At 35.8% G+C, this 24737-nt stretch overlaps 1 protein-coding gene across 3 annotated transcripts in view; it reads right to left on the reverse strand.

Annotated features, from left to right (window-relative positions):
• The window catches only part of SCN9A (sodium voltage-gated channel alpha subunit 9), an 85580-nt gene extending 62268 nt beyond the window's left edge, over positions 1-23312 (reverse strand). Inside the window, exons 1-11 of one of the 3 annotated variants that reach the window (XM_036859014.1) lie at positions 23055-23312; positions 18040-18158; positions 17603-17692; positions 16909-17037; positions 15159-15250; positions 14168-14377; positions 8188-8251; positions 6790-6931; positions 4505-4711; positions 2575-2862; positions 691-1029 (exon numbers count right to left, since the gene is read on the reverse strand). In XM_036859014.1, coding sequence (XP_036714909.1) covers positions 691-1029; positions 2575-2862; positions 4505-4711; positions 6790-6931; positions 8188-8251; positions 14168-14377; positions 15159-15250; positions 16909-17037; positions 17603-17692; positions 18040-18158; positions 23055-23312 — 1938 coding nt within the window. Of the gene's footprint in view, positions 1-657; positions 1030-2574; positions 2863-4504; positions 4712-6789; positions 6932-8187; positions 8252-14167; positions 14378-15158; positions 15251-15365; positions 15458-16908; positions 17038-17602; positions 17693-18039; positions 18159-23054 lie in introns of all 3 variants that reach the window. The other 2 variants (XM_036859013.1, XM_036859011.1) reach the window with 2 other exon arrangements.
• Between the last annotated feature and the right edge of the window lie 1425 nt (positions 23313-24737).

Consider the following 24737-nt stretch of genomic DNA (forward strand, 5'->3'; position numbering starts at 1 on the left):
AGAAAGTATGGTGGTTAAAAGCACAAGCTTTGAAATAGAGGGTCTCTGTTTGAACTTTAGGACTACCATTTATTAGCTGAGTGACCTTGCACAACGTGCTTTATTTCCCTGTGCCTCAGTTTCCCTATTTGTAAAACAGGGATAATAATATATCACCTCATAGGGCTGTTGTAAATACTAATGTGTCTGCTATTATTATTACTATTACTAATTATTAACAACTCAAATAAGATCCTTGCAATAAGGTATATATTAAGTAGTGACTTGAAAAAAATAGCAGTAGGTGACAAATAATCCAAATTTCCTTAGAGACATGGGACCTATTATCAACTAATAAGATCAGCATTATCATTGCATTTTGTGCTGATACATAGATCTTTTATAAATTGTTTTCTAAGGGGATGATTCATAATCAAGTATAGTATCAGTAGATAAGTATCTTTTTTCAAAAATGGGGTTTTAAATATCTTGGAATTAGATACCTACAACAATAGTATTAGGAGTACGTTAATCAGTTAAAGGTGTGTTTCTAACATAAAAAGTATTGCAAGATGCAGAGGCATTCACAGGACCAGAGAGAAGGCCCCTCCAGCAGAGAGATTGATGGATGCAAGAGTAAGGGCCAAGCCATGCCTGAGCTATTTAAAACGTACTTACACTGTCCTCAGAAGTTGCCTTATCTATTATCACCTCTGGCAGAAGCTGTCCATTGGGGAACATGAGGGCTGAGGGTCCATCTACCAAGGAGACCACACCATTGCAGTCCACGGTGCTGTGCATCTTCCTGTTCACCGGCAGCACGGGGGGGGACCTACTGGCTTGGCTGATATTACTGCTGCGCCGCTCCCGAGGTCTGTGGGGCACGAACAGTGAGCCCCTTCTGCTCTCGTTGTCCCCGAAGATGCTATGCTCATCGTCGGCAAATTCAGTCTCAGATCCAATATCTTTTCCTCGACCTTTGAAACTAAAAAGACTTGTTCTGCTGCTTCGCCTTGCAGAAAACAAGGAGCCATGAATGCTGAGTGGTGACTGCAGAAAAAATAAGAGAGGACATGTATCTGCTGAAGCACCCAAAAACAGAAGTTCATTTCCCATAACTTCCACTGAGACCACTGGCCTGAGGGCAGGAGGTTCTGTACAGGTTTAAATGAAACATATTTAAAAACAAAGAAATTCAGCAAAAAGACAAATTCTTCCAAATAAGGAACGAAAAGACTGGAAAAGTTCATCCTTTCAGGACCAGGTACATTATTTGTTGCTGTACCGCTCTCTATAGTTCTGGCCTAGAGTGTTCTCTCCATTCATTCTGTACCGTTCATGCTGCTATAAAGAACATATCACTTAAAGAAAGAATTTGGTATTGATGCCCGTTTTTGAGCTTTTCATATATCAACCCATACATTCCATAAGTATTGAAACTTTCTTGAGGTCCAAGACCATGCTGTATGTATCTTTGCGTTCCACTGCTTGCAACTCTACCCTGCATGTTGAGGGCTCGGTTAAGGTGTGTTAAGAAAGACCTTTTGGGACTTCCCTGGTGGTCCCGTGGTTAAGAATCCTCCTTTCAATGCAGGGGACATGGGTTCGATCCCTGGTCAGGAAACTAGATCCCACACGCATGCCGCAACTAAGAGTTTGCATGCCACAACTACAGAGCTGGCGAGCCGCAACTAAGACCCGGCACAACCAAATAAATAAATAAATATATTTTTTAAAAAGACCTTTTAATACTAGTGGGTTTACAAAGTCATAAAATATTAGAACTTGGAAAAGAAGCTGCCCAGTACAAAAGGGGAAAAAAGTCCCATTTATATGACTCATGTCCAAGATAAAACATGTGTATAAACCAAACTGCATATTCTTCGGAAGTATCTAATTGAATAAACATTAGTGCTTGCTATGTACAGGACAAGGTGGTAGGCATAGTGAATAATGGCAAATGGGTATGACAAGGTCGTTACCTTAAAACTAGCTTGGACTGCTCTTGTCATATTTCTTTTTATTGATATCACATGTATTCAAGTTCTGTCTCCCCAACCAGATTATGAAATCTTTGAAGGCAGGGACTTTTATTTTTGTATATATCTGGAAGGGTTTTACAGACTTAAGTAGTAGAAGATAGAATTTTTAAATGATGACGTAGATAAAAAGGATAGGAATTCTGAGTGGGTAACTGAAGAGCAGATTGGGAAGAGTGGCGAGGACAGAGGAATCTTTGTGGATGGGTGGCACCTGAGCTAATGGGTAAAGAATGGGTGGTCCTATGCCAGGAGGAAAACAAGGAAGAAATTCATCCCACTTAGAGGAAACCATGTGTACCAAGTAATAAAGGAATGAAAATACTGGGCATGTAGGTGAGAGTAAACAATCATGGGGGACTGAGGGTACATGAAGGTTGAGAAAGGTAGGACTGAGGTGAAGCCAGTCCATGGCGTTGACAAGATGTGGGTCTTGTTCTGTAGTCAGTGGCTACAACAACAACTCACTCCTCTCCTGAGGTCCCTTCCCTCAGATAGAACACTTTGCTCTATGATGCCACCTCTGGTGATATGCATGTGATGGTGTCAGTGGTACCTGGTTAGGGGTAGACAATCTCTTTTCACGTGCTCGCCTATGACCTTCAACACCAAGGTGGAAACTTTTTCTCCTGATGCTCTCCTCGGATTCGGATTTGGACAATTTCTCACCATCTCCCTTTTCTTCCCCAATGGAGAGTTTCTTTTGACTCTTTTTCTTTCTTCTGTTTCTTCTTTCTTTAGCACTTTTAGAGCTCAGTTTGGATGTTTCGGAAGAACTCTCGGAGAGGCCCATTATCCGGCTTCTCTCAATGCTTGTATATTCAGCTGCTGCCATTGCTATTGCCTGTTGCACCAAGAGGTCACACACACAGTGAGTCATTTCCAAAGTCTGGGAAACCCTATTATGGGGCATCTGGTTACTACAAATTCAATTACACTGTTCATGTAATCACGTCCCTTGTAAGGGAAGTAATGTCGTTTTCTTTGCACTCTGAATAGAGAGCTTACAAAATATATGTTTATTGCTTTTCCTGCATTGTAATAAAGCCATACTGTGCCTTGGAATTAAACTATTACATACTATTACTATATAGTAAAGCAATTTAAGTAGTATATGTGGAATTTTAAATTGTATATGTAAAAGTTTTAATTTTAGGTAATTCTGGGTCATAAAACACATAAACCATGTGATAATTCATTTGTATATCTTGTTCTGGTAATTAACTCAATATTATCAATAAATTCAGGTACCGCTATACTTTAATGAAGAATGAATTATTTGCAAATAAAATAAATTATTACAGAATAATATCTCAAGAAAATGAAAGAGCCTTTTAGGGGTTCTCTAGGAAATTCCTGGGATAGCCTAGTGCTACCCCTTTTATAAAAATTAAATTTTTATTATTAAAATAAAACGATCCTTGTAAAAATTTGGAAAATAAAGATATTGTGAATAAAAAACAAAAATCAGTCAGAAACCTACATCCCAGCAATAATTGGTGTTAACATTTCTTCCACTCTTTATATATATAATTTTTAAATTGTTTGTATCCTATATTCTATTTTGTATTCTACAACTTAATATATTGTTATATTAACACCTTTTCCTGTCATAATATTATTAAAACACATCATTTTATGGCCGAATAATACTCCACGACACAAACATATCATAGTCTTCTTAACCATTTTCTAATTTTTGGAAATATAAATGCTTTCTTATTTTTAATATTATTAAAATACTGTCCTGAACATCTTTCTGCTTCAAAGTTTCTCCGCATCACAGATTATTACCCTCCCCCAAATAGGTTAGGTTGCTTGAAGAGATTTGCTAGGTCAAACACGTGTGGAATATTTGAAATTTTGGTTCTCTTAGTACAAGCCTCCTCAAACTTTTCCACTGAAGTACCCCTTTGGAGGAAGGAGTAAGGAGAAATCCTCAAGAATTTGTGACTTAACCTAAAGTGGCCACAATCATAAGTATGATTTTCTTAACATCTCATACGTTATCTTAAAATCCTTGCAACACTAACCAAAACTGATGAACATTTTGCTTTCTACCTCACAGAGTACCTAACTTTAACATCAAATAATTTTCCCTAAACATTTGTGTACAATGGGGAAATACAACATATACATTTGTGTACAATGGGGAAATACAACATATATATTTTGGGACTTTGCATAATGCCATACACACAGAGGAATTGTGAGTAACAGGTTTAGGAGGAAGAGATTAGAACATTCTCCGTGCTGGAGTGAGCTGATTATGTGGGAAGGTGGAATGGGGCAGATGTCAGTTCTAACTCAATCCAGAATTGCTTCCTTTGACCACACCAGAATGAAAATTCAGTTTTCATTTATAAAAATGAAAGGAAACCAGGAAGGAAAATCTCCCCAGGGAAGGCTGAGCATAGGCCACAGGGCTTCTGTTGTTTCCTCTGCTTTTCTACTTCTAGGAAGAAGTTTAAATCAAATAACAATACCTCAGCTTCCTCTTGCTCTTTTTTAAGTCGATCTAACATCTGTTGAAATTCTAACTCTTTCTGCCTAGCTTCTTCGATGTTTGCCTGGTTCTGTTCTTCATAGGCCATGGCAACCACAGCCAGGATCAAGTTTATTAGATAAAATGATCCCAGGAAAATCACCACAACAAAGAAGATCATGTAGGTTTTCCCAGCAGCACGCAGTGTCTAGGGAAAAATGGAAATTATTATTTTAATAACACAAAGGGTTTTTCTGTTAAATCATTTCAACTTGAATGGCATATTAGGTATGTAAATCGTACAGTTCTGTATACTCTTATGTTATCAAAAATATAAAGGAATAAAATTGTATCTTCATCGAAAACAATCAGTATGAAAATACACACTTTTTCAGTACAAAAGATATAGCAATTAATTAAGCTTGTACCGAAATTAAGTATGATTCTTGACTATTAGTAAGCATAATAATAACCCTGGATTTTTTCTCCCCTAATCTGAAAATTACTCAAAAACTAGCTGCTTTACTCATTTTCAAATTATAGGACTAGATAATTTCCATAGTATCATTTACTGATAAAATTGTATCTTTAAGAAATATTAATGATTATGTTAACACAAGGTAGATAGCCTTATTATATGAACTTATGCATTCATCTTTTATGTATTTTTAATTAACATTTATTAAAATTTTTTAAATGTAATACATGGTAAAAAATTCAAATGGTACAAACAGATATTAAATGAAAAATAAGTCTCTTTATTCTATCTCTGATGCCTGGTAACTCAATTGCCTTTTCTATCAGTTACTGTTGTTACTGATTTCTTCTTTTGGATAAATTCTTTGTAGTGGAATTCTTAGGTCAACAGGTATATTCATTTTAATTTTCATAGAAATTGCCATGATATCTTCTCCAGTGGTTCCCAGAAATGTGTGAGAAAGTCTACCTCCCCACATCTAGTCAGACAGTATCCCTCTTTTGATCAACTTTTTGATTTTGGTGATCCAACAGGTGAAAAGTTATATGTCACTCCAGTTTTAATTTGCAGTAAAGGTGAGTATCTTTTTGCATACTTAAAAAGTCATTTGTATTTCTTTTTTTTCCCGTGAAGTAAGATTTTTATATAATTTCTACATTCATTTATAATATTCTCAGAAATTAAATAGACATAAAACAGGCCAAAAGAAGAATCCGTAGCAATTTGAGAAGTGAGTCATTATTTTTTATAGTATAGAATAATCATTTTTGGTCTCCTTCCTCTTGGGGTTGGGTACTGATAACATATAGGTGAAAAGATAGAGCCACAATCCCAAGAGGATCACATGTAAGTTAGAGAGGAGATGGTCACATGAATGAAGAATTCCAGTACAAGAGATGGATGCTATAAACTGAAGAACAGTCAAAGGGCATGGAAGTATAGAAGAAGGAACAAGTGAGTTGAGAGAGAAAAACTCAGAGACATGAATTGAGTCTTCCATTCTCATATTAGTTTGCTCAGGCTGCCATAACAAAATGCTATAAATTGGGTAACTTAAACAACAGAAATTTATTTTCTCAGTCCTAGAGGATTGAAGTTCAAGATCAAAGTATTGGCAGGTTTGGTTTCTCCTGCGGTCTCTCCCCTTGGCTTGTGGATGGCTACCTTCTCACTGAGTCCTCACAAGGTATTTTCTCTCTCTGTGTGTGCATCGCTACTCATGTCCTAATGTTTCCTTCTTATAAGGACATCAGATTGGTTTAGGACCCACCCTAATGGCCTAATTTTAACTTAGTTACCTCTTTAAAGGCCTTAACTCTAAATATAGTCATTCTAAGGTACTGGGAGTTAGGACTTCAACATATGAATTTGGGGGAGATACTATTCAGTCCAGAACAACTGTACATGGGAGTGCACAAAATAAAGAACAGTGAGCAAAGGAGAGCCTGGTGTTTAGGGCACTGCAGACAGGGAGGCAAGTGTGGAAAGCATAGCGTGTGTAGGAGTGCTGTGAGAGAACATTACAGTATATTTCTTGCTATTTACCTAGGACCCCGTGGGATGCTATATTCAGAAAGGGGGAAAGAGATCTAGAGATCCAAAACCCCAGAAGAGTAAGAAAATAATTCATGATTTAAGAACTATCCATTCTAATAGTGCTGGAAATAGAACATGTCTAATTTTAGTACTAAGACAATAGAGTTTTCTCCATTATAAATTGAATAAAACATCTCATATATAAAGCTGGTAAGGAACATACATCAGATTTTTGTGCAATGAACGCAATGAATGTTTCTCTTGGCACTCACCTGTTGGTAAAGGTTTTCCCAGTAGTCCTGGGTCATTAGCCGAAACAAGGCTAAGAAGGCCCAACTGAAAGTATCGAAGCTCGTGTAGCCATAATCAGGGTTCCTGCCAACCTTCACACAGGTGTACCCTTCTGGACACTGACTACATGTGAAAAAGGATATCATAAGTCAGAGTACCTTCAGGATGCAAGCTAAAGGGTACTACAGAGAAGTCAGAAATTCAAGGTTTCCTTTCCAGGGGGACAATATTGAATAATGATAAAGAACACATTATTTGGAGCCAGCAAGAACTGGGTTTGAATCCCATCCTTACTTTTTACTAGTTGTTGACTTTGTCAAATTACTTAAATTCTCCAAGGCCCAGTTCCTTCTTTCTGTGAGACAAGATAATAATACCTACCTCCAAAGGTTAAGACTGTTATTAAGTTTAAAGAAGATAATGTATGCAAATTACCTAGCCTAGTTCCTGCACATAGAAAGCATTTAATAAATGGTAGCTGCTATTAGTATCATCATCATCAATCATTAAGACTTGGAAACTTTCACCAGATGTCATAAAGTAGTTCTTGTGCCCATAAAGATTGATATATAGGCCTCTAATAAAACTGTGTCTCCCCAAATTATTCTTGGGGTGAATTAGAATCAAGAACAGTCAACAGATAGCAATTGTGTACGTGCATAGAGATTTCTAGTTTAAGACTTTTTTTCTTTTTAAAATTAGTGGATTGGTATCCATGATGTCAAATAAACACAGTGTTCTGAGGTGTCTTTAGGAGCAGCAACCTTATCTTGTTTATTTTTATGTTCCCAGTGTACACAGAGCCCCTGGGCAGGGGGGAGTGAAAGAACAAAGGTCCTGCAGCAGAAATAAAGTCGGTGTGTGTGAGAAAGAGCAAAATGGGTACTTACATAAATATGACATTCTTAAAATATCTTTACCCCAGTCCATGGGATCCTTTTGTTTAGAGTGGCCAAACTGTCACTGCATTCTGTCACCTATGAACCATACTTGATGGGAGAATGAGTATAATTTGGGGATGGAAAGAAAAGTTGATTTTGTCACTCTTCTTCCCAGAAAGAAGAAAGGTTGGAAACTATCCAACCAACTTTTGGTGGGGTTTTCTGGAAGTAATTTTTTTCTACTTTCTTAGGATGTATATGATTTGTATCTTGTTTTAATTCAAGCACTACCTCAAAGTATTGCTTTCAAATGCATGGTATGCATTAACCATGAAAGTTTTAAAGTTTGGACTCACTGTGGGACAGAATGAGTCCAAAAATGCCATGAAATATATGAAAATAATATAGAATCAAAGGTTCTTATTAGCAAACTGATTGAGTTTGATTTCCCTTTTTTCCCCCAGCCTTTGGACTAAACTGAAAACAAATATTACATACCCTGAATCGGTGCTGAAACCACAAAGGAGAGCATCTTTGGATCCCTCCAAGTAATAAAAATATTCTGTTTAGGAAGAAATTGAACAATATAACATTATGGAGTGTAAGCTTTAAGAGTGACACAGCAGGTCAGTTAATTAATATAGACACATTTACAAACATATTCAGGCCCAGTGCCAGGCAATAGGCATTCATTTATTTATTGTATCCTTATATATTCTCCTTCAAATATTTGTTGATAACCTCTTATGGGCGAGGCAGTGAATACGATGACAAACATGATAAATAAGATAATCAATTTTATGAAGCTTTCTTTATGTTTAGGTAAGGGTAGAGGTTGGGGATGGAGAAAGACACTGAACAAGTAAATAAGTAAATATACAAGGTATTTTCTCATAGGGATAAATGCCCTAAAGAAAATAAATTAAGACAATGTGACCAAATGTGGTCAGGGAAGTCCTTTCTAAAGAGATGACATTCGAGCTGGAACCTAAATGCTACAGAGAAGCCAGCCATTCGAGGACCCTCGTGAGACATCTTGACAGAGTCAAGAGCAAAGAGCAAAACCCCAAGGTAGAAGTGAAGTTGGTATATGGAAACAAAAAAGCAAAATGGCCAGCCCAGTTATAGTGCAGTGAGTGGGGAGGATTGTGGTGTCAGAGGTGGGCCGGGGCCACGTAGCAAGGCTTTGCATGCCATGGAAAGGAGTTTGGATTGTAAGTATGATAGGAAGTAATAGAAGTAGGAAGTAGAGATGTGAGACAATAATTAACATTTTTGAATGTTGCTGTGGCTGCTCTGTGGACTATGGGCTATAGGAGGGCAAGTGTGGAAGCAGGGACACAAGCTAAGTGACTACAGTGACAGGTGACATGGCTATGATTCAGAGAGTAGCCATGGATACGGAGAGAAGGGGATAGAATCAAGTGGACGGGATGTGTTGACGGAGTGCATGTGGGGTGTGTGGAAGAGAAGAGACACAAGGATGGATCTACTGGTCAAGAGTGGTACCAGTTACTGGGATAAGGACGAGTGGGGCAAGGAATGGCCTGAAGGACAACCAGGAGCTCCGTTTTAGCTGTGCTCCACGTGAGATGATTATTAGGTATTAAATTATATTTGTCAAGTAAGTGACTGGATTGATATGAGTCTTGAGGTCAGTGAAGGTATCAACTATGGAGATACAAAGATGGGCGTCATCGTCAGGCCATGGGACCCGATGAGTTAACCCAGAGAGAAAGTGGAGCTGGGGAAGGGGAGGGAAGGGAGGGAAAGAGAAGGAAAAGAGCCCCCAGCTCAGCCCCAAGTATTCCAGAAGGGGTACAGTTGGCAAGGCAACACTATAAGGGAAGGAAATTTATTTTCTGAAATTCTCTCATTGTTTACTCATCAATCAACATCTATTTAGGACTTACTAAGTTCTGGATGTTGAGGATACAGAACTGAAATAAATGTACATTTTCCCCTTTCATGGTACCCTTTGTGCCCATTTTCAGGTGTAAAGGAACTCATAACTCTTCCTTTATTTACTATAATGACTTATTCTTAATACAGGGGGCTGATCCAAACATATACAGTAAAGGTATAAAGGACAAAAAGAATTTTTTTAATAAGGGCCCAACTTCCTATTTGGCTCAAGTCAAAATAAATAAAGATGTAATTTCTAGGAGGCTCTGGAGTAACAGCAGAACGATGACTTTGAAGTCAGATGTACTTGGATTTGAATATTGTTTCTACCCCTTCCTATGTAGGTAAATTATTTTATCACTTTAAGATTTAGCTTCTGCATTTGTAAAATGTGGATAAAAACACTTACTTTGTAGAGCTGTTGAATTAGTACTAATAGGCCATTGCACGTAAAACACTTAACACAGTGACCCACACGTTCTACATCAATGCTCAAAGAGCAGCAGCTCTTATTAGACAACTTCAGATAAGACTAACTGACTTATATGCCATCGTTTGGTCTTATGTAGAAGACACAAATCTTAGAAGACACAAATAAACCAATAAGGCCTCTTAGTTTGGGGTAAAAACTCTCACAGTGTTCATTTTTGCAAAAAATCCTGTGCCTTAGGGAGGGTAGGCATGGCAGAATGACGATGGAGGAGGTTATCATGCAATGTTTTATACATAAACCTCTGAGATATTTTTATTATGGAAGGATTACTTTAGCGTTATCCTTTAAAGAAATACCAGTTCACATTTACCAATCACTGAGGAGCTGATTTATAAAAGTGGGCTCTAGAGCTGCCTGTACGGGCATGTTGCAGGGCTAACATAGTCAACTCAATACACGAATGATGAAAGGTGAAGCCATGAGCGAGAGTGAACTACTCTGGTCTTGTAGAACACTTGAAAATAATTCCCAAACAAATAAACAGTAAATTATTAGGATAATTAGCCTCAAGAGAATTTAAGGTTAACATGTAAAGGGAAAATGTAATACCAAGAGAAGAATTCCTCTTTTGCACTCCCAGCCAATGATCCCATCTCGCACTTTTCTGTGGAAATAAAAGCCACTGGGCTTGACTTAATCCTCCTCTGATTACGCTGGAGCCTGCTTTTCCATCTTTCCTCCTGCTTCTATGGTGGAGATGTCTCTCCCCTTCGCTCTCCCACTTTCTCAAGGACTTGCCCTCCCCCACTCTCCTGAATTATTAATCCATATTTTACTACTTATTCATTTCTAAAACTAGAAAAACATCCTTATCAAAATCCATCTTTTAAAAAAATGTTGGCCATTGCCCCTGTTATTCTGATTCCCTTACAGCCAAATTTCTTGGAAGAACTGTCTACACATACTGTCTTCTCTTCTTCCTGACATCTTATTCACCCGTCACCACCTTCGTCCAACCCTGTGCTCCTACCGCTCTACTAGAATTTGCTCATGAAAGTCTCTAATGACTTCCATGTTGTTTAAGCTAATATACATTTCTCTATCCTCATCATCCTTGATCTTGATCTTAATCCTTGATCTTGCAGCATCATTCAACACAAGCACTCCCTTTTTCTCAACATACATTTTTCTCTTGGTTTTCCAACTTATACCTTTGCTTCTTGCTTTACTGGCCACTCTTTCACTGCATCTTTTTTGGGGTCCTCCTCTCTACCTGCCTTCTAGACATTAGGGTTGTAGAGATGAGCATCTTCTAAACACCAAATTTGCTTTAAACACCAGATTTCCCATTCTCTACCTACTTATAAACATCAGGGTTTTCAGAAGGATGTGTGTATGTGTGTACATATCTTTTCCCTCTGCTGATTACTTCGAAGCGTATATCTCCAAACTAGGCAGTTCCTCTGATCTCTATGCTTAACTCTCCAATTGTCTACTTTCTATCTCCACTTGGATGTCCCAATGACATCTCAATTTTAACTGGTTAATAGTGACTTTCTCCTACAAACCTGACCACTCTTCCCTCACTTCCCATTGCCACCTATCCAGTTACTGTGCCAGAAACCTAGACGAGATCCCCAAGCCCTTCTCTCCTCTCTAATTCATCAGCGAGTTCTATAGGTGTCATTTTGAACTCACCTTTTTCACCTTCTGCCGCCACTCTAGATGAAACCACAATCTTGTCTTGTTTGGAATGATAGAAACAACATCCTAACTGGTCTTCCTTATTCCAATCTACCATCTACTCTTACCCAATCAGCTCCCCATATGGTAAAGTGATTAAAGCCACTGCATTTAAAATAAAATCCAAACTCCTTTCCATGGGCTAAGACGTTCTTCATGATATGACCCCTGCCTTTTTCTCTAACTTTCTCTGTTGCCATTCTGCCTCTCCTTTGCTAAAGTCTAACCACACTGCTATTTTCCCATTCCTTAAACACATGATACTCTTTCTTGTCTCAGGGCTTTCCCACAAGTTCTTCCTTCTAATTCAAGGAACAGCCCCCATTTACACTTACACTATTTTATGGCTTCTTATTATCCTTTAGATCTCTGCTTAAATGCCACCTCCTCAGAGAGGGCTTCTCATTTAGTTGGTATCTCAGCCCCTGAGATTTATTTTCTTTGCATAGCATTTGTTATAACTTGCAATATTTCTTATTGGTCTGTTCCCCTCCTTTTACTCTTTTTACCCTACAAGATAAGCTCTGTGGATGCAGGGGCTGAGGTTATCATACTCACTGCTACAGGTCCAGAAACTTGTACAATGCTTAGCTCAGGGAAGCACTCAATAAACCCATGTGATAAATGAATACTTGAATTAATATTGCAGTGAGACTGGGCTTCTATGACACAGAAGACAGGTGGGAAACCAAACTCGGACTTAACACAATCATCTCTGCTGTGAAACTATATTTCAGAAGAAAATCAAGAATAATGTATAGAGTTGAGGGAGAAGATTGTGGTATAAAATTTCATTGTTAGCTAAGCTGTCATTCACTCATGTGTAAATGCAATATGAAGATACACTGCAAAATCCAAGAGCTTTTTCTACTCTTTTTGAAAAAAATTGCTTGAAGCAATTCCAGAAGGTTAAAAATCACTCAAAGCATGAACTCAGGAATGAGACCAAGATTCAGAATAAAAGGACTGGTAATGATCCTAGTTAAAAAAAAAGTCAAGTTTAAGTAAGTGCTGTAAACTGATTCATAAAACAGAGTACAAATGTCTGCAATTACCTGTAAGCTCTATAACTTGCATGGTACATAAATTAAGAAATAAAATCCTTTGGAAACTAGGAATAAAATTTAAGATCATATTAATAAAAATCAGAAGCTGAAAAAATAAATTAAAGGAAAGGAAAATATGCTACATTCCTCATCAAATGCTGGTAGTAAAAAAAATATACATTAAAAATTTTACTTTGAAAACCTTCAGTTTTCTTGTTTTAGGCTTCCTTTTCTTCAGTTTTCTTTATTTACAGTCTTTTACTATATTAGCTAGGTTTTATTTGCCTTTATATTCCTCAGTGAGTAGGAAAAAACACATTAAGTAAAAAAAAAAAAAAAAAAAGATGTATACGACTCTTTATTATTTAAGGAGAATTAACACCTGACCTTTATTCCCTGATCTCCTTCTATCAAAGGCACTTGCATGTCCACCTTACCTCTGGATCTAATTATTAAGGTTTATGGGTTCACGTGGGCAACATCATACAGACACACTGCAGGTGTTAGACAGAAATTACAATCTTGCTAGATTTCATTCTCACCCAAACTCATCAGCTCTGGTGAGAGAAACTGTGTTAGGGGATAACTATTTAGAAAACATGACGTTTATGCTTTCTGTAAGATACTCTAAAATACACTTGTGAATTAAGTAGACTTCTGAGACTGTGTGTACAGATCATCTTAAATGGTATCTACAGAACTAGTTCTGATGAATTAAACTTTGATGATCATTAGCTAGATTGAGGGAAGCCATTAGAAAGAGCTGTAAAACTCATCATTGGTTATAGTATGAGGATAGTGCTGATAAAGCTGCATAAACTGTTCTGCTTATACAAATCTTTAGAAATATTATTGAGACAAACATTTTAATATGTGATAATATTATCATTATAACATGATTAACATGACTGTACAATGTTATAGTTATAAGAAAAATACAAGGGTAAAAATATAATTATATTACTATATAATAAATTATACTATAAAATAAACATAAGTATAAATTACTCAATAAAACTACAGTATATAAATATATAACTTATGAAATTTAATGGTCAATATCATTAATTCATAGCTAAATTTATTTTTCTAGAGCAAACTTATTCTTTTTTATCTTACAGAAATTGAGAATTATGGAACTATCCCATGTTCTTAATACCAGAACCGCTAGAAAGCTTAGATTGAGGGAAATTTATGAAAATATAACATGATCCAAATTCACATTGTAGCAACTTTCTCTATATTTGCGTGATTTTGAAATAATTAAAATGAAAGCAACATTTCATTGCCAGAAGAGAACAATGCTCTTAGCCTTATTTCAACCTATTAATAACTACAGGGGCATTCTTACTTCCATAGTCTTCTTCATCGAGAGTATTCAATATGCTTTCTATTGTTTCATTATTTTCAAGTGGAGTCCGCACACATTTTTGCTTCAGGTTGCCCATAAAGAGCTGCAGCCCAATCAGTGCAAACACGCTCAGACAGAACACAGTCAGGATCATGACGTCAGAAAGCTTCTTCACAGACTGGATCAGGGCCCCTACGATGGTCTTCAGGCCTGAATACGGGGAGGAGAAATAGGTGTTCAAAATGAAATAAAGCCTCTGAATGAGAAACGAAAACAAAACACAAGCTTTCCTAGAAATGCATGCATTTTATCAAATCAATGATCTTAAATAACCTAGTTGGAAAAAAGTCTACCAGCTCAAAAGGGTGGACTTGCTGTTTTATATATTTTGTTTCTGTATATTACAGCAAGTGATTAAAAACTTTAAAATATTTCAAGAGAATAACCAAACTGTCAAAATGAATAATTTGGTTGCTCAAACCATATCCACACTCACTTGAAAAAATAATTTTTAAAAAGTGTCAATTCAGTGAATGTTTGTCAGACAAAACATCTCTTTATAATGACACCAAAACAAAAAAGAGGCTGAATTGCAGCACATAGTGACAACTTACTAATTTTCAGTTAAGAAATGGTTTGTTGAGGAAAGAAAAAAACATTATGTCATGCAATCCTCCCCATGCTGATATTTTACATCTCTTTTCTTAACCATATGAAAAGCAATAAAACAAATTGAAATTTTCATTCCTGGATAAGCAAAATGGAAAATGAACTGTTAGACAGGAGGGAAAATTTCAAGTTGAGATGTGAACCAAATGGCCATCTTCATCGTCTAAGACTCATGCAACTGATTAAACTCAAAGGCTGACTTTTAATAACGACTGTGAAAACCATAAGAGATCAAATTTAATTAAAATTGCATAAGAGAAAGTTTTTCTTGTTTTTCCTTCAAAAGATCAAAGTCAGCCCCGGTGTTTAACCCCACTCTCACCTGGAATGACTGAAATTGTTTTCAAAGCTCGGAGAACTCTGAATGTTCTCAACGCTGAGACATTGCCCAGGTCCACAAACTCTGTCACATATCTGTAATAGGGGAGTTTACACACAAACACGGTAACAACACACACACAAACAAAGAACAACTCCCAAATAGTTGGAGTTATGAGTGGCCTAATGCTTCACACCAATTACTTCTTACCTGGGATTACAGAAATAGTTTTCAAAGCTCTCAACACTCTGAAAGTTCGAAGAGCTGAAACATTGCCTAGGTTTACAAATTCTGTTAAATACCTGTAGAATTAAATCAGAGTTATTCAGAATTTAGATAAAGTCTATGATACTTACCTGTGCCTTTAGTCAAGGTGTTTCCTACGTTTGGAACTTCTTATTTAAATTTATAGTTCTGCAAGTCTTTTGTTTCTATCATTACTAATTTAATTTGATTTGATTTGAGTCATTTGATGTGAGCAAAATACAAACGTATTATTAAAATGGTTTCATACACATAAATGCCTAAATAAACAATTAAATGCTTCAATTACTAAACTTTAATATTATGATAATATAGATATTTAATATTCTATAAAATATCAGCAGCAAACCTTGACAACTGTATGCTAATTAAAAGAAGCCAGACACAAAAAGGCCACATATTGCATGATTCCATTCATGTGAAATGTCTAGAACTGGCAAATCCACAGAGACAGAACACAGTTGAGTGGTTTCCAGGGACTGGGGGGGAGAAGGGAATGGAAGTGACTGCTTTCTGGGGTGACGAAAATATTCTGGAATTAGAGAGTGGTGATGGTTGCACAACTTTGTGAACATACTACAAAACACTGAATTTTATACTTTAAAAATGGTAAAGTTTATGGCACATAAATTTAAAAAAGGAGACCCCTGAGAAGATGCAGCCTTCTTTGACACAGTGTTGTCTTGGCAGGTGGTGGGTGGCACTACAGCAGTCTTATATGACCACAAAAAGAGCCAGCCTGAAGGACAAAGAGGTGGGGCAGGTGTGCGGGAACTGGAGACTAGAAATCTCAAGACCCTTCTGTATTGTCTAAATCCCTCCAATGAACATGTATTACTTTTACAATTCAAAATGACAGAGGGAAAATACTGTATCTAGGTTTGAGATTTAAAAAATAAAGAAATGTTTCTGACAAATATATTTAGGAAAAGAGCAGCAATATGAATAAATTAAAATTATATCTTAATGTGATACTTTTCCCTTGAAAATAAACTGTGGTTGCCTATGTAATGCATACACAATGCATTAATGTTAGGTTTAGTATGCAGTGACAGCCCTTATAAAAAGATTTATTTCTATATTTTAATATACTTATTAGCTTTTGAATAATATAGGTTAATAAAAAAAAAGAGCACCGTACTTATAATAAATGCCTGAGTTTTTTTCTGTTTTTCTTATAGGTTTTACCAGATTTTAAATAAGAACTTGGAAAAAGTGTGACCCTAACTGGCACCACATATATTATCTATCCAAGTACTGAGCATGGAGGAAGATCATCTATCTTAATGATGTCATACACTTTTGAGTAGAAAATGCTCTATCTGAAAAAATATTAATATTTTTTTGATGACTAACTTTCATACAGTATCCTTTAAATGCAACCATTATATGCTGGAAAAGTCAAACCCCAAAAGTCTGTTCTTACTGGAATACTGTGCTGTCTGAGACTTTCATGAGTCTGGCATTTCAAAAAACTGAAAGTACTTACGCAAAAACAATGACAATAAAATCAAGCCAGTTCCAAGGGTCACGAAGGAAGGTGAATTCTCCTACACAGAAGCCTCTTGCAAGGATTTTTACAAGTGATTCAAAAGTATATATTCCAGTAAAAGTGTACCTAGGCACAAGAATCCATTGGGATATTAAGTGCGAAAAGAATACAATACCATGTGAATCTTTATAATTCATTTTTTCTGATTAACCAAAGGAAGGCATCTATTGGAGTAGGGTCGTTGGTTTATGGATCCATTCTAACTATTAGAATAAACTACAGTAAAGGGCTTTCCAGAAAATCTTAAAATGTACATATCAGAAACACTCTCAGAAAGTAGAGGTATTTAAAAATTACTAAGAACACAGGTATTAGATCTGCCTAGAAAATTCCTGTATTGTTCCTATCAGAAATATATCCAAGGACAAGAGATATGTGACATGTCTAAGAACAAAGCAGGGTATCTGATAAGGTATTTTTTCTAGAAAAGACTGTAGCATGTATTATTCTATTCTAACATTAGCAGGTTAATATTGTAGGGGAGAAAAAAATAACTGAAAGAAAAGCAACTATGTAACATGGGAAGATAAACACCACAACTTTTATAGATGCAATAACTTCCTGGTATAAAAAGGAAAGGATAAAAATGACCATACTAAGACTATATTAAAATGTACTTAAACCCACTTACTCTACATTCTTGGTCCAATCTGGAGGGTTACTCATGGTCATAAATATGCAATTCGTCAGAATAGTGCACATGATAAGCATGCTGAATGCGGTAGCTTAGAATCAAGGAATATGATAAAAGACCACGGTAGGAACTTTGAATATTTGATAAAGACATTTGTTGAAATGCTAACAATATTTCCTTAGAAAAAAATTCTAAGCACGTCTATAGACTTAAAAAAAATCTCTTTGAACAAGGTAGTAACAGACAAAAGCAATTTTTCCTAAAATACTAAAATTGCCATTCTCCCAATCTACTCACAGATCTACACCAAATCATATTGAGATTGGTAAACCAGAGTCTTTTCAGGTACAAAAGGACTAAAATCTATATTTTAAAAAAATAACAAAAACTGCATTTTAAAGAACCATTGTAAGTAAGCATTTTAAAAAGGATATGAGTGTACTAAAATCTTAATAGATATTCTTCTGAGAGGACTGAAAGGAGAGAGCATGTACAAAGCAGGTGTGGCATTGAAACGGAAGATTGCTTTCCCTTTGTTCAACACTATGAAAGTCTGCAAGAGCAAAAAGAAAACAGTATGAATCGAGACTCCAAAATTTCAGTGTAGTAGATTAATATCTGCAATTTACCTCTCCACGTGGTAGGGTCATATTAAAGAAACACTGCCATCAGACTCGAGCAATGTGGTTCCAATACCATTGATGCAGCTATTCACGTCATGTTGGCCAATGAACTCCAAGTCCATTGTCCATTTCTTCAGTAAAATAAGAAGTGAGCCATTTATGAGCATGTATTATTTAGACCTTTCAAAATACAGTTTTCACTTTTTCATATCCCTTCAACACCCAAATCAGTAACAATAACTTGTGGCCACTGGAAATATTTTAAAATACAACTTCCTTCTTTCATTACATTGTATTTTATGCAAACCAAATAGAAACTAGCTATCCTTGATTTTTATCATATCACTTAGAGAATTTTAATACTTCTTGGCTATTGTCAGGTTTAGTAGCAAATGTTCCAAAATATGAGTTTTCAAAAATATTTTCATAAATTTAAGGAATATTAGAGTTGAAAGAATCCTACTACTCAGTATGATTTTCCTATTTTAGATGTTAATACCAATAACAGCTAAAATAAAAGAACATAAATTAAAGGACTTGCTTGCTACTATCCATGGCAATTTTTTGAAATAATATGAATAGAACCAAACATTTAAGAAGTATGTTATGTAACCATTGCATAATGAATGACATTTTCCATGTCTCTGGTATTTAGTTGAAAAATTTGAAACCCAAACAAACAAACAGCAATAACAACAAAACATTAAAACAACCGAAGGAATTGGCTTGGAAATCAGAAAGACCAAGTTCAAATCCTTGTCTTATTTTTCTGTGGTTGGCAAACAAATTCCTTGTGTTATCTAGAAGACACTGATTTGGTCTTTTTGTTGTTGATTATGAATTCTATATAAGTTTATAAGGGAGCTTCTGGTAATAAATATTTTTCACCAAATTGGAGATGTAACTAGGGGTAATCTTGCTTTTGTATGTGGCAGAGCCCCCGAGAAAACAAACAGAATCTATTCTTTTCAGATGCCCTTTTATATTCCTGGTCCCTTTTACTATACCAGTTATGTCTAAACATAATTTACCATAAAGTTCACTTTTACATTGAAAATTAGTTTTAAAATTAATGTCTCACCTTTGAGTACAACTATTGGTTTCTTAAATCTCAATACACTGTGCTTTTTAAAATTCATTCAGCCATTATACTCTACAATTGTGCAGTGAGCAACTATGGCATAAGAGGCAATGAAAGGAATTTGAACATAAATGAGGCATGAGTTTTGCATTCAAGGAGCTTCCTAGAAAAGTGATAAGAACACAATAACTCTAATACAAGGCAAGATGTGACAGGTAGCATACAGAGAAATACAAATGGCAGAGCATGAGAGTAAAGAGTGGGCATGGTCACATGTCTGTCAGAATAATCAGGGGACTTCATGAACCAGAGGTCATCTGAGCTAATGTGAAAATCATATTACTGCCCCAACTTGGCAAGATCAAGTTACCCTGTACTTGAAATTTAAAAAAAAGAACTGGTTTACTATTTTTAAATTCAGATTCCCAATTTTTCATTTTCATTAAAAACTTCTTTAGGATTGTCTGGGTTTATAAACAACCAGGAGTTAATTACAGGTGGGAAAAATAGATATGCCTATGACATTTTGGGTAGCAGAATAAGTCTCTTTAGCAAAGTCTAAAATCCTACTAGGAAATGCATAGATGTCAAGGTCTGAATAATTTTTTTTAATATTGCTCACTTATTTAATAATTTATTGAACATAAAATTAGAGAATTAAGGTACTTAAAGAGTATAAGCGTTGGAGCTAGACAGATAGGATTCTAAATACCTGATCTACCATTTCACAACTTGAGAGCTAGCACTTCAAGTCTGTGAAGCTTTTAAGTTCTGGTATATTGTAAATTCTTAGTAAATGGTGGGAAGAGCTGCTGATATTTTGGGCAACATATAAGGCACCAATGATATGAAGATAATAAGACATTGTACCTGTCCTCTTAATACTCACAGCAGAGGGTAATTGGTAATTTATTCTTTCTTAAAGACACAAACTTTCATCTATAATAAAGGCACTGCATAAAACTATTCAAAAGCACTTAATATATTCATCACACATGAAAATGAAGCCCTAATTTCTATCATTAGTTTATTAAGTGTCCTTTTTTTAACAAAGCATTGATAATTACACTCAAATATAAGTTAAAATCTGAACCCAGGTCAAATCAGGAGTCATTTAGATTTTTAATCCAAGCAGTGATTATAATGTAGCAGAAATAAAGTTCTTGTCAATTAGTGTGAATAACCCGAAACATTAAGGAATCAATCCACACAGAAGTCAATCCTGAAGTTGCAAGTGGAAGTCAAAACTACTTTAATCAAGAATGATTGAAGGGCTAGGACATGGTACAAAAAGCTGATCATCTAAAGCTCGAAACCAAAAAAAATAAAATAAAAAGACTCGGTAATCCCTGTGGGTATTTATTCATCTGTTAATAGAGGACCATGAAAAATAGATTACTTCATTTGACCTAGCTCTACCCAAGTATACTGATGCAGATGTGCATTAGTCTTTTAATGTGGTTGGCGTCATATTTGAAAGGAGCTGGGGCCAAGGTGAGGGATTGGAGTCCCACCCCTAAAGATTCTCCATTAAAGTTGTCTACCACATACCTAAAATGATTCCATTAGTTAATCCTCCATTCAAATACAAACATTTTCTCCTTACCTCCCAATTCACTTTAAGCCAATATTAGTCTATATCTCTGAATTGGGATTTATTTCAGAAAGATTCCTTTCCTCCTTCAGGGCTTCCTGGTTAAGTAACATCCAGGGCCCCTTGAGAAATGGGAAATGCAGGAGGTATCCATGAAGAGCCAGGCATTTTTCAGAATGAAGTAGTAAGTAAAATGAGAAAGTACTTTTTATATTGCCGGTTTCATTATTTACCCATTCATTCTTCCATTCATTTTTGTAAAGCTGTGAGCATGGTGATGCTATACAACAGAAATTAAACTAAGAGATGTTATATAAGAGAATATTTCAGTAGGGAGTCAAATCAACTTGAACTAAAAAATTTGTGACAAAACTTACTAGCATGTAGCATTTTGTAAGTTACTTATTTTCCCCAGGTCCTTTGTTACTTCCTGTCTTACCAAGTTATAGTAAATATGTGTGCTAATTTGTATAAAAAGTCTAGTGCCTGATGCAGAGATCCTGGATACGTGTTAACATTCTTCCTTCCTGTGTCAGAATACTGATTGGTTAATTGGAATGCTGGGTAGTATCTCAAAGGCTTCTCAGGTATTCTGCTTTCTCCTTCTGTGCTGTCAGCTTGCTGAGATGCCGGCTTTAATGTGAAGCAAAATATTACATATTGCTATTCATAGCAACTACCCCGAAGAAGATGTGTTTCTACCATCAAAATTAACTTCATCACATTTTCTATTTCTCAAGACATTTCAGTGCCCTTTATTTTATTTGCTAGATGTGTTATCAATAAATAATCTCTTTTATTTACATCTTAAGTCAAAATAATTTTTTTTAATGGACTTTATCCTGCCTTTCTTGACCTCTTAAAGATAACTCTGCAGTTGCCATGCAGCAAAGCATTGTTGGAGAAAGTTATGGAACCTGCTGATCTAATCCTTTACTGTCACCTCTTTGTCAAGTTCAATCTGGTTGTATCTGCTACTGTCTCAGAAATGATTGTAATCCCCTTCTCATTTTCTCGGTAGAATAACCTTTATAGCAGTTGTTTCAAACTCTCCCATTTCCTTAATGCAATCAACACCTTCTCAGGTCTGCTGCTCTCAAGATTGACTCTCAAAGGACAATTTCCACTCCTGTAGTACGGAAAATATTGATATGATTTAACATGCATTTCCTCAGATGTGCCTACCTTTACTTCAACATATCAGGACTCAAATTCATCCTCCTATTTGCCCTTCAGGGCTCACACAGTAAGGCTTCGCTCCATTTTTCTAATGCAAATACAAGCTGACCTGTGGTTTATCCCTTGTCTGTTAACATCAGCAACTAGCTACTTACTCGACCCTCTGTATTTTTCTCTGAGAATAATTTTTCTCCACTTTCAAACGTGCTACTTATACCCTACGTTGAAAAGGTTTTCAATTTATTCCTTGCCTCAAGTGACCATCTTTCTGGTGGAAATTTCTCAAATTTTTCAGCATGCATCGACTGCCACCCACTTCCTCTTTTTACTTGCTATCCACCACTATCTTGCTTTGATTTCCATCACCTAACACAAACTGCTTCCAAAAAGTTACCAACTCATCCTCCTTGTTCATTCCAATAGCCTTTCTCCAGCCTCAACTTTCTGGATGATTTTATGAGACACTCTCTTCCCTTTTTTTTTTTTGAATAATGGAAAACTTTCTGATTTACAATGTCTTGCCTCTCTGACCATCTCAGGCTCTTTCTCTCCAACCCCCTAAATGAGTGACTCTCTAAATCCCATTATTAGTTGAGTGATTTTATATATTCCCATGGATTCAACTGTCACCTCCATGCAAATGCATTCTGGACGTATCCCCAGGTCTTACTTCTCAAACGGACAATTATTTTGTTCCTACCAGGATGCACTTATGTTATGTCCCAAAAGGCAGAACATTATACTGAACACTATTAAATTAAAAAAAATCAAAATAGTATGCCAGTGACAGAACCAGTTTTGATGAAAAATTAGTAAAAGTACATATTCTGAAAGAGCCTACATATGTATTTAACTAAACATTTTTGTCATGATGTGGCTTTTCACTAAATTCTACTTAATCTCAATTTAAAATGTCTTTCTGTACAAAAGAGGTAAACAGAGTCTGCACCATTGCAGGCACAATAAACTCACTTTTTTGTCTGCATAGTAAGGGTCCAGGTCCTCCAGGGGCTCTGAAACCATGCCCTGAGGGATGTCCCCATAGATGAAGGGCAGCTGTTTGCCGGCTTCCAAGTCACTGCTTGGCTTTGGCCCTTCTTCGTCATCGTCTTTCTTTTCTTCTTTGGGTTCCTTTGTTTTTCCTTCAGCAATACGTTGTTCAATGAGGGCAAGAGACTGTTTTGTGAAGAAGACAAAGCTCTGAGGTCCTGGGGGAGGCAACATTGCCATCTTTTCATCCTGTATATTTTATTTCCCCTTCAGCTCCTTACATAAGAGGCCTAAGGAGAAACAAACAAAGCCTTAAGTGGTTGCCAGCCAGGGACAGCACTTTAAAAAAATAATAATAGTAATAATAAAACAGATTTTGGTTTCAACTACAAGAAGTACTGTGTTCACAGAATTATCATCATGTTGAATGAGCAATTATTAAGTGACTACTATGTACATGACTTATTTTCTATGCTCTCTAATGATCTTTATTTAAGAATTTGAACTTAACACTTCACAGATCTTAAGGTGACAACTTAATGAAAAATATGTTTAATTCCCTTTATTTTTCATCTGTATTTACTCTTAGTGCAATTCAATTCAACTTTCCTTGTTTAAAAATCTTTATGACAGTGCTTCTGATAACACCACTCTCCAGGTTCCCTTCTTGCCTCTCTGGTCACCTGATCCTCTTCTGTCTGACATCTCATAATATACTCACACCCTCTGCTTCTCTTTCTTGAGGAAACTTATCTCTGTGAAGTGAGGTGGTGGAAGATTGTTTTACTCTATTTTACACATTTAGATTTTCTTACAATAAATACATATACCTTTATGAATCAGAAAAAAATATATTTCCATTCTGAATTAAAAACAATTTAGGCAAATGTTTCAGAAGAACAAAGAAGATAAAAGGAATTTGGGAAAGGTTTGGGATAGATTCAATTTAAAAAGTAAAAAAAAAAACACTATAATAGGCATTCAAATTATGACTTCCCTAATTAACTTACATGTGTAAGTAAATTGGGACACACCAACTTCTAGTATGTCAACCCACTGTGAACAACTTGAAAGGTTGTATATTAAGTGATATCATGACACACAGAGGGAGGATAAGCTAAGAGAAGCCATGGTCTGTTCTTTTATTTTCCAATGTGAAACATAAAAATTAAGCAAATCACAATAGTGACAACACAGGTTATACAGATTCAGAAAAAGTAGTGAAAAGAAGCTGAAACTAATTATTCTTTTACAGATTTCTCCTATTCCTATGTCAAACAAAATTTACTTCAATTATGTTTAGAGCAAAATGGATGACTTTTCCCCTTAGTCATTTGGGCAAGGTATAAGAATAACCCTTATCAGAAATCTATGTATTTTTTTTAAGGTGGAAAACCAGTTTAAAAACAACAGAAAATCATTTTGCAATGTAAAATTATAAAAAGGCTTATAATGCAAATTTAGCTTTTCTGGAAAATGCATTTTTATGTTTTTATCACATAATTGAGTCTGCTTTTTGCCATGGTATGTATCATCATATTTCTTTTTAAATCTGCTAACCCATATTCATTTAAAATGTTTTTACCAAAGAGTTAATCTGGGCATGTTCCTATATCAGATATTTAAAGCTGTGAGAGTAAGGAGAAAACACAGTTTTTGTCATTA

Source organism: Balaenoptera musculus, chromosome 7, assembly GCF_009873245.2.
Source record: "Balaenoptera musculus isolate JJ_BM4_2016_0621 chromosome 7, mBalMus1.pri.v3, whole genome shotgun sequence".
Classification (NCBI taxonomy): domain Eukaryota; kingdom Metazoa; phylum Chordata; class Mammalia; order Artiodactyla; family Balaenopteridae; genus Balaenoptera; species Balaenoptera musculus.